The sequence below is a fragment of the Haematobia irritans genome, chromosome 1 (assembly GCF_050003625.1).
Source record: "Haematobia irritans isolate KBUSLIRL chromosome 1, ASM5000362v1, whole genome shotgun sequence".
In the NCBI taxonomy this organism is placed as follows: domain Eukaryota; kingdom Metazoa; phylum Arthropoda; class Insecta; order Diptera; family Muscidae; genus Haematobia; species Haematobia irritans.
The window spans coordinates 279079799-279090782 of record NC_134397.1 but is presented as its reverse complement, the minus strand read 5'-3'; the positions used below and the strand labels follow the sequence as shown (position 1 = coordinate 279090782).

The window sequence follows — 10984 nt, the reverse complement described above, 5'->3', positions numbered from 1 at the left end:
CTATAGAAATAAAATTTTGAGAAAATTTTCTAAAGAAATTAAATTTTGACAAAATTTCCTATAAATAAAATTGTGACAAAATAATGTTTGTTTCGATTTTCTCCAATTTTTGGTAGATTATTTTTGGCTCGAACTTTCTGAAAAAAACTCCGCAATTTTTATTGTAAAACACACATCGATTATATGAATTTTCCTTTGGGGATTTTTCATGGGGGAAAATATTTCAGTTGGGGATTTTTTGGGGATATAATTTCGAAAAAATTGTGTATGCAAGGCGGACATGCTAACCATTGCACGACGGTGGCTCCCATGTATTGGTGTTAGATATGCTGTAATTTAAATTATTTTTTTTTCTTTTTATTTCTTTTCATTCTGAATTGAATACCATCATAAACTATTGTTAATTATATTTTATACTATATGATATAATATTTATATGTATTTATATATATTTTTTTATGTGTATGTATATACGACATGGAGATGTGAATATGTAATGGATGTATACGTAAATTGGAAGAAATTTGGTAATATTTTCCTTATGACAGCATTGACTAATTGAAATACATTGTCGTAATGGCTGCAGTACCCATATCCGTTATGGTTGCTGCCAGAGAATGTGATTCCAGAGGTTTGTTATTTCCGGTTGCCGTCGTGGATGTGGTCAAGCTTCCACCACTCCGCCATGTAGTTGAGGTACGCTCTGTTCCCGATGATGTGGATATGGAATTGACCAAGAATGTTGCCTCTCGTCTTAGAGGCCGTCTTGATCTTAAACTACGATCACTGGTCAAATGGTTTTGTTCACGCTTCGTGTACGTGGGAACGTGACGAGTACAAAGGCGGCGTTTATGTTTATGGCTGCGGCAGCATGATATCATCAGGCGCCAGAAACCGGTGCGAAATTTCGATGACATCAAATTGTAAAGTATGGGGTTAAGGGCGGAATTGAGATACAACATAATGCGGCAGAAGTATAGAATATTATAGTAGCCTTCTAGGCCAAGAGACACAACGTCTTCGTTTGAACTGGCAATTACCCATAGAGTAAACGCTCGAAAGGGTAAAAGGCAAACAAAAAAACTGGCGACCACAGCGACCAACATAAAGATAACTTGCTGGCGATGCTTACGTAGATTGTTATTCTGCGGATGACTGTTGACATTGGCAGTGGTACCTCTTCGAGTGGACAGTTGCGCTTTTGAAGGGGATGGAGTTATAGTTGTTGTAGCCGCAGAAGTAGTACCCGGACCCATGGTAGTAGTTTGTGGCGATGTAGGTCGTTGAAATTCCGAATGCCTTCGTAGCAATTTATAAGCTATGGCCGTGTACAAGAGTACCAGAATGGCAAATGGTATCAGGAAGAATACTGTTATACTTGCAATGAAGTAGAATGCACTCCAAAATGTATCAGCCGAAGTGTAACACACAGCCACAATGGATCCATCATAGTATGTTTCCAGGCTATAAGTAGCTATCAACACAATGGGGCTAAACAGATAGGGGGAGATATAAATGTAAATATTAATAATAAAAAAAACAGCAAAAATATTTTCTATAATTTTTTTCTCATAGGGTAGAGCATCTTCAGGGTAGAATACTTAGCCAATTGTCTGTGTGTGTGCGTGTGTGCGTAGCCAATCAATTATGCAATAATACAAGCCTTCTTGTTAATTATTTACATGATGTGTTGTTGACAGGCGTTCATCGATAACTACAAAGTTAAATGGCTGAATACAAAGTTTCATATGAAGAAAATAAAAAAAAAAATTCTAAAATTTTACAAAAACAAGTCTATAAATTACAATAAATCAATTTTACAAGAATATATTAAATTATACAATTTATTATCAAATTTACTGGCATCTTATGCAATACAAACAAAATTATTATTCTTTTAAATTCGATGGCATGGGTGGTGGCAGCAGCAGTGTAAGTTTTTCAAAGTTTAAGTAATTTTGTAATAATTTGATTTTGTTTTTTCTTCTAAATCTCTTAAAATAAAAAGTTTGGTAATTATTTTCGAACTGCTCTTTACATTGCACAAAAATCGTATTTATTTATTTGAAGTTCATACCATGGTATTAGACGTCTCAAATAAATTTACAATGAGTTTGCTTGTTAGCATGACGTGTAAATTCCGTTGCGAATATGATTCACCCAATTTCTCAACGAGAATTGCTTTTTTTTTAAGAAAAGAAAGAAAACAAATGAGGGACAAAGTACAAGTTGATAGAAATTAGCGGTAATCTCAATGCTAAAGGCTTTTGATAAACATCACTTCTGAAAAAATGAAATGGTGAATTAGTTCTGGAAGACGATCGACTAAATTTCTAATTCATTAACAAATGACAGAGGAAGCTTAATGAGTTCTATAAATTCTTTAGACTTTGACATGAGATATTTTAGGGTTCAGGACTAATATTTATTATTAAATATTTCTGTTAGTTACATTTACACGCAGATCAAAGTTAGTGTATACATATATCATGGTCCGTTTAATTTAAAAAATATATTTTAACTAAATTGTAATTTGAAACTTATGTTATTACATAATCAAAAACTATTATTTGTGTCTAAAGGTTTGAAGGTTTTTGGAGCTCTCATGTGTATGTTATTATGCGACAGTTTTGGTCTGCTTAAATGTATAATTGTTTTGGGTCTGCAGAAAAGTTTAGTTTTTTCATCAGAATATTTGCTGTTTTAGCAAAAACAATAAGTTCGACCGGGCCGAATCTTAAATACCCACCACCATGAATCAAATATTATAGTTTCCTGTGAAAATTTCAAGGGCATTTGATGACAACCAGATCAGTTCAACCAGTACACTTCCCGAAGATAAATTCAAAGATTTTACCTATAAAGACTAGATCAGATTCTGGATTTATAAGAACCATATTTGTTTGAGTTTTAGAGGAATTATAAACATCGTGTGCCAAGTGTGCAAGAAAACGATGAAATAACGCCTTGATTTAAAATCTAACATCTGTAGATTTTTACCCCCATTATTTAAATGATTACCAGAAGTAAAATCTGGAAACTATAATTCAGTTTCAAGCAATTTTCATTATCAGTGCACATGGACCTATATTCACCATTTTCGGCATATCCTCCTTATGTTCCTAAAATACTTCTACGTTTAAAACTTTATGCAAATTTGAAAAAAACTATGGTTTCCAAAAGCCCAAGAAATTAAATCGGGAGATCGGTCTGATTGGGAGATAAACCAAAACATGGACCAATACACGCCATTTTCGGCTCTCATATTTAAGGTCCTAAACTACCTCTAGATTTCTCATTTCAGGCAAATTAGATAAAAACTACGGATTCTAGAATCATTAATAAAAATCATTTCTTGCACACCTATTTATATTCCTAAAAACCTCCAGATTTTCGATTTCAGGCAAAGTGGACAACAATCACGGTTTCTAGAAGCCCAAAAAGTAATATCGGGAGATCGGTCTATCTGATGGCTATATCAAAACATGGACCTATACTCACCATTTTCGGCATACCTTTTTATGGTCCTAAAATACCTCTAGATTTCCAATTTGAGGCAAGTTGGATAAAAAGTATGGTTTCTATAAGCCCAAGAATAAAATCTGGAGATTGGTCTATATAGGGGCTATATAAAAACATGGTCCGATACTCATCATTTTCAGCACACCTCTATAGGGTTTTAAAATACCTCTTAATTTCTAATTTCAGGCAAATTGAATAAAAACTACAGATTTTAGACGCCCAAGAAGTAAAAACTGGAGATCGGTCTATATGGGGGCTATACCAAAACATGGACCGATACTCACCATTTTCAGCACACTTCTTTATTGTTCTAAAATACCTCTAGATTTCCAATTTCAGGCAAATTGGATAAAAACTACGGATTCTATAAGCCCAAGACCCCATATCGGGAGATCGGTCTATATGGCGGATATACCAAAACCTGGACCGATACTCACCATTTTTAGCACACCTTTTTATGGTACTAAAATACCTCTAGATTTCAAATTTCAACCAAATTGGATAATAACTACGGATTCTAGAAGCCCAAGAAGTAAAATCGGGAAATCGGTCTATATGGGGGCTATACCTAAACATCAACCGATAGTCACCGTTTTTGGCACACCTCTTTATGGTGCTAAAATACCTCTAGATTTCCAATTTTAGGCGAATTGGATAGAAACTATCGATTCTAGAAGCCCTAGAAATATAATCGGGAGATCGGTCTATATGGGGGCTATACCAAAACATGGACCGATACTCACCATTTTTGGCACACCTCTTTGTGGTCATAAAATACCTCTAGATTTCCAAATTCAGGCAAATTGGATAGAAACTAAGGTTTTTATAAGCCCAAGACCACAAATCGGGAGGTCGGTTTATATGGGGACTATATCAAAACTTGGACCGATATAGCCCATCTTCGAACTTGACCTGCCTGCAGACAAAAGACGAGTTTGTGCGAAATGTCAGCAAATTGGATAGAAACTAAGGTTTTTTTAAGCCCAAGACCCCAAATCGGGAGATCGGTTTGTATGGGGACTATATCAAAACTTGGACCGATATAGCCCATCTTCGAACTTGACCTGCCTGGAGACAAAAGACGAGTTTGTGCGAAATTTCAGCACGATTGCTTTATTATTGAAGACTGTAGCGTGATTGCAACAGACAGACAGCCAGACAGACGGACAGACGGACATGGCTATATCGTTTTGGAATTTCTCCCTGATCAAGAATATATATGTACTTTATATAGTCGGAAATCGATATTTCGATGTATTACAAACGGAATGACAAACTTGTTATACCCCCGTCACCATTCTATGGTGGTTGGTATAAAAAATGCAGTTTTCTATTAACAACAGTATGATAAAATAGAGAAAAATTATGAAAAAACATAAATAGTCCGAAATACTTATAAAATTACTAATATTTGAAAATGGAAACACCTTTAATATTTAATATTAAAGTAGTTTTGATTTATTTTCGCAATTATATTTTTTAATCAATTAATTTCAAAAGGCGAAATGTAATGCATTCAAAGCCCTGGATCCTTTCAGTCCATAATTTGGCTCTCTTAATTTACAGTCTTGGCGCAAAAGCCTGCCTTAGAACCAAAAACGTAAACCGTACTACGAACGCCGATATATAAAAAATAAGTTGTTGTAACGCTTGTCGTAAATTAGAATTTATGTGAAGTACTTTCCTTTGGGTATAAATGCCATTTCTAGGTCTTTGTGGCTACCCTATAGCTCCCATACTCCTTTTTAAAAGTTATAAGTAAGTGAATAAAACGTTAATATTTGAAAAAATGGGGTACGTTTAATGTGAATTGCTACCAATCTTGTAACCAATTCCAGTTCTTTTTCAATTGAATGGTTTCATAAAAATCTTGTTTTTAAAGTAAACATGGTCGCACTTTCTAACAAAGAGCGCATACAAATTGAATTTGTTTATAGGCAGTTTCAATCTCTTGACCCTGAAACCGAATACCAGCTATATGTTGCTTTGTTTAAACGTCATATGTGATGTTATATACAAAAAAATTCCCGCTTCTAAGGTGTAATAATTTAATATATTTAATAAGTGATAAATATTTATGTGATATAAATATGAAAATAGTAGACAATATATAATTAATTATACACAGTCTTGATTGGGCTATCGCCGAGCAAACATCATTTTTGCGTCGACACGGTTGAAGCAAATCAAAGGCACCAATACAGTTTATTTTACCTCTCACTTTTTCTCCCGCGCTCTTCTTTCTTTTTGTTTTTGTTTTGCTCTCTACGTTATATTACATAAAAGAGTATCAAAGAACTTTGCTCGTACATAAAAATGAATGGGGCTTACCCCCCCAACCACAACAAGGTTCAGTGATAAAACACTGGACCCCTCCCCGGACAAAAAACGGAAAAAACCAAACAGAAAACTTCAACTAAGCACAGATGAGTCTCCATCCACTTTTTCTGAAATACAAAACTATGACCACCTTCCAAGATACTTAGTAGCTTCCACCATTTCAAACGATAAATCTGCTGAAACTAAAGCACTAGGTTCACACAACATATTCCAAATTGGTAAAGGCCTGGATCACATCAGTAAAGAGTACAGCGAAGTAACAGAGTTAAAAAATGGGGATCTTCTCATAAAAGCCAACAACTTAAAAGCAGCAGAGAAATTCTTAAATGCAAAACACATTGACATAGTTCCCGTTAGAATCACTCTACACAACAAACTCAACTGTTCTTATGGCAAAATATTCTACGAGAAAATTGTAAGCTATAGCGAAGAAGAATTGGTAAACCAAATTAACATGAAATACCCCGGATTAATTATGGAACTTCGCAAAATTAAAAGAAATGAAAATGGTAATTTGGTAGACACCGGTGCAGCTGTCATAACGTTTAATAACATACATCGCCCTTCACGCATCAAAATAGGCTACAACATATGCACAGTATTTGAGCATATACCAAATCCACTAAAGTGTAGAAACTGTCAAAAACTCGGACATACAAAAAACCATTGTAAGAAGATCGCACTTTGTGGGGAATGTGCTCAACCACCACCTCATGATGTTTGCAACAGAAAATTTTGCGTTAACTGCAATATCGAATCACATACATCCAATGATCCAAAATGTCCAACCTTCTTGAAGCACAAATCAGTGAATAAGATAAAAATTAACAATCGATGCACAGTCCGTGAAGCCTGGAAAATTTTTAACTCCAATCCATCAGCTCACCTAATAACTCCTCATACACCAAAAGCTACATACGCTCAAGTAACCAGTAACTACGACTCCACCAAGAACCAAAATACGAAATCACACTCCACAGAATACACTCCACCACCAAATTCACTTTCCTCACCACCTCAGCATATAATACAGCAACCCACAAACTCACCACAACCAACAACCTCCAGTTCACTCATAAATAGCTCTTCATCAAAAATAGCAAACAACTCAACTATATCAGCAAATAATTCTGAAAAAACAACAACTACAACTTCAAAATATTCAAACGAAAATAATGAAACACACAACCAAAATTCTTTCAGCAGCAACAATTTTAATAACAGTGAACCAACCTCTAGTTCCACTTCTAAATCCGACAACCTGTCTACAAATCCATTAGAATCACCCCCAAGGGACAATTCAGAAATCGATGACATAGAAATGTCTCCCTGTTCTCAGGCCTTCAAAAAATTTCCAGATTTAAAAGTATTAATAACACCTGAAACTTACAGAAAAACATCATCAAAATCAAACTATAAATCATAAATTAATTACATCACTTTTTTCCTTTTTTAGATTATTGAATATGACAAATTTAGATGTAAAGATTCTACAATGGAATATTCAGGGATTCTTATGCCATAAGTTCGCTTTAGAAATGCTTGTTGCTAAACATAAACCGAACATTATTGCCTTACAAGAGACACACATTATAGAAAGGAACTCCCATCTACTACATTTACCCGGCTATTCAGTTTTATATCATAACAAGAATTATAATTATGCTAAAGCAGGTATTGCCATTTTTATCAAAAATGGCTTACACTTTTTGCCTAGTACCACATCTACTGATACATTACTTTTTCAGACACTGACAGTTGATATTGGTCACCCGACGACCATTACAAATATCTATCGTGAACATGACATTATCTTATCTGCCGAGGCAATTGATAGAATACCATTTGTGAGAACCGGGTATAATATAGTTCTGGGAGATCTCAACGCACATAGTACCGTATGGGGTTCCTCCACAGATTCACCACAGGGCAATCTTTGGGTAAACTTTGCGGAAGATAGAGACTTAGTATTTCTGAATGATGGTTCACCAACTCTTCTCAGCACACGCAATACTTTTACTGCAATCGATGTAACCATGTGCAGTCCCGATTTAGCCCCGAATATTTCCTGGTGTCGATTGGATTTACCTGAATCAGGTGACCACTTCCCTATTTTAATCTCCACCTGTTCACCAACTTATAGTAGAAATTTTATACCACGATTCATAGTCAAGAGAGCCAACTGGCCTCTATTTCGATCGAAATTGTCACAGTTTAACGACTCTTTTGAACATTCTGATGATGTCAACAGAGAAGCCGCTCAAATCGGGCGTCTTTTTCGAAAGGCAGCGAACGAGTCTATACCGCTAACCCGGAAACCTTCCAATAGAAATAATCCTATTTGGTTCAACAGGTATATTGGTAGATTGATTTATATAAGGAATAAGGCCTGGATTGCATTTAGAAGATCCCGCTCGAACGAAAACTGTAGACTTTATAGAAGGGCATGTGCCATGGTTAAGAGAGAATGCAAAATCTCCAAACGCCAGACATGGACAAACTTTCTAAATTCTCTTGATCCCTTCTTAGACATTCGTTTACTTTGGGACAGGGTAAAGCGTCTAAGATCGCCAAAATTCCTATGTTTTCCTATGATCACTGTCTCTAGGAGAAGTATATCTAACCCCCAGGAAATTGCGTGTGAATTTGCGTCCTTCTGGAGTTCTCTGAGCTCCGACGAAGCTTTTGACCCCGCTATAATTAGAGATAAATTCTCCATTGTTTCCACTATCGCATCCAATGGAGACCACTTTCCCGGTATGACACAAGACATTGACGTTTCCGAACTGAATCGGATTCTGATGACCCTTAAGGGTTCAACCCCCTCACGGGACAAACTTTGTTATCCGATGGTCAACAATGCACCTATTATTATAAAGGAAAGGATATGCAAACTTTATAATAACATTATCCAATCTGGGACTTACCCACAGGATTGGAAAACTGCAACATTGTCCCCAATACCAAAACCCGGAAAGGACCATAACCGTCTAGAAGGCTACAGACCTATATCGCTGTTACCAATAATGTCAAAGATCCTGGAGAAGATAATAGCACGACGATTTGTTACATATACCCACGACAAAATCTCCCAAATTCAACACGCGTTTATACCGAGACATGGTGTACACAGCATTTGTCATCAAATCGAAGAGAAGCTCCGTAATAATATTTCCAACAGGAAACACTCCATACTTATGTCTTCCGATTTGGAAAAAGCCTTCGATCGCGTCATTCTAACTCCGATAATATCTGAATTAGGGAGATGGGGAATGAATTCGTCTATACTCCATTTGCTTCATTCATTTTTGTCAAATCGAAGAATCGTTGTCAAGATCGATGGCCACTATTCCCAAACATTCGAACTTGACAATGGTATTCCACAGGGGTCTCCACTATCCGTTGTGCTTTACAATATATACGCGAATAGCCTTGCCTATACCATGGTAACTCACCCGACTGTCGACTATGTCGGAATTTATGCCGATAACATATTTGCTATTTTTTCTGGAAACCACGATGACATTGATTTCAATATGAATAGTTTTAACAATCGTGTTCAGGATTGGGCTAGATATTCGGGAGCAATCATTCCTGACTCAAAGACAGAACTCCTTCACGTATGCAGGAAAAGAAATTGTCGTATCGATATTCTTCGCCTCGGTAACGATGATATCTCTGTCAAAACACGTCTAAAAGTCCTCGGGATTATATTTACTAAGAATCTGTTATGGAATGATCAGACAACATACTTAGTAAGTAAATTGACAAAGGTCAATAACTTATTGAGACTTATCTGCTCTAGGAACAAGGGTCCTCATATGGACGTTGCGGTTCATATATGTAGGTCACTCGTATCAGGAATTCTTTCACACGGTATAACATTATATGGATGGACTTCGCGGTCCAACATCTCCAAACTTGATACTTCCATGAATAAGTGTTATCGAACGGCTACTGGTCTACTGAGATCGACACCGATCGAGTCGTTAAGGCATGAGGGTAAATTTAAAAGTTTTAGCGAATTACATGAGAAATACTGTATATGCTTGGCCTCTCGAGCGATCACCATGATCGGGGATGGGCTCCATCAGTCCTTTTGGGAACATATCGAAAATGGGCCTCGATTACCAGTGTCTGCTATAGGCAGAATTAAGAACTTGCTCTCAGACTTTGACATTTCTATTCCGGATAGACCCGTCAAACTATTCGACTTTAACGACAAAATTCTTTTCGACGACAGTCTAAGCGAATACAACAAGAATATTACTGCTCCCCATGTATACAAGACACTGTTGGTTGAAAAAATGACCTTTTATAACCCACAAACCGTATTGTATACAGACGGTTCCTTTGATGGAATTCGTACTGGTTTTTCAGTCATAAGGCGATCTGGCCAGAACTTCTGTATTATAAAGGAATGTCGACTACCGGACAGAGTTGGCATATTCTCTGCTGAGTTGGCTGCCATTGCATCTGCTGTAGCATATGCTTCGGGGCAACCTGGTAGGACACTTATCTGTACCGATAGTCTTAGTGTGGCAAAGGCCATACAATCCAATAAGGGCCATGTTTTCGACCACTTAATTTTCCACGCCTCTCGAGCTGACATTATAATAATGTGGATACCTTCCCACGTCGATATAAGCGGTAATGAATATGCGGACGAGATTGCAAAGAGATCCTTAAATTCGAATCAAATATTCACTCCACCCTCCTTTCACAAGGTTATAACAACACCTTTTTTGTCCAAAAAGGTCTACATTAACACTCGCAATTGGTGCGATTCCAACGTATTTCTTAGCTTGATAGACCCAGCTATTAGTAGATCTAACTACAACCCCCGCCTTAGTAGATCGGAATGCATTTTTCTCGCTCGTCTTAGGGTGAATAAAACGCTTTTCAATACACAACACTATTATGACCAAACTGAACCCGTCAAATGTAGTTTTTGTGACGATTACCTCTCTGTGAAACATATTCTTTCCGATTGTCCATCATCCAGAATTAATATACCTATTAGGAGCATCCTTGACTGCTCTTTAAAAATAATGATCCCGAAAATACGAGAATCCCTTAGAATTCATGGAATCTCAAACATCTAAACTTGTTTTTCTTTTTA

General features: G+C 36.5%; 2 protein-coding genes across 2 annotated transcripts; one reads left to right on the top strand and one right to left on the bottom strand.

The window, feature by feature from the left end:
- Positions 1-335: 335 nt before the first annotated feature.
- Positions 336-1741, bottom strand: LOC142226498 (thyrotropin-releasing hormone receptor-like). Its single transcript, XM_075296558.1, has 2 exons — positions 1683-1741; positions 336-1491 (listed from the first exon to the last, which is right to left on the bottom strand). Exons 1-2 carry the CDS (start codon positions 1706-1708, stop codon positions 555-557), a joined length of 963 nt encoding a protein of 320 aa, XP_075152673.1. The 5' UTR covers positions 1709-1741; the 3' UTR covers positions 336-554.
- Positions 1742-5842: 4101 nt separating this feature from the next.
- Positions 5843-7387, top strand: LOC142236743 (uncharacterized). Its single transcript, XM_075308019.1, has 2 exons — positions 5843-6982; positions 7319-7387. The coding sequence occupies exons 1-2, from the start codon at positions 5843-5845 to the stop codon at positions 7385-7387; spliced, it is 1209 nt and encodes a 402-aa protein (XP_075164134.1).
- The last annotated feature ends 3597 nt before the right edge of the window (positions 7388-10984 follow it).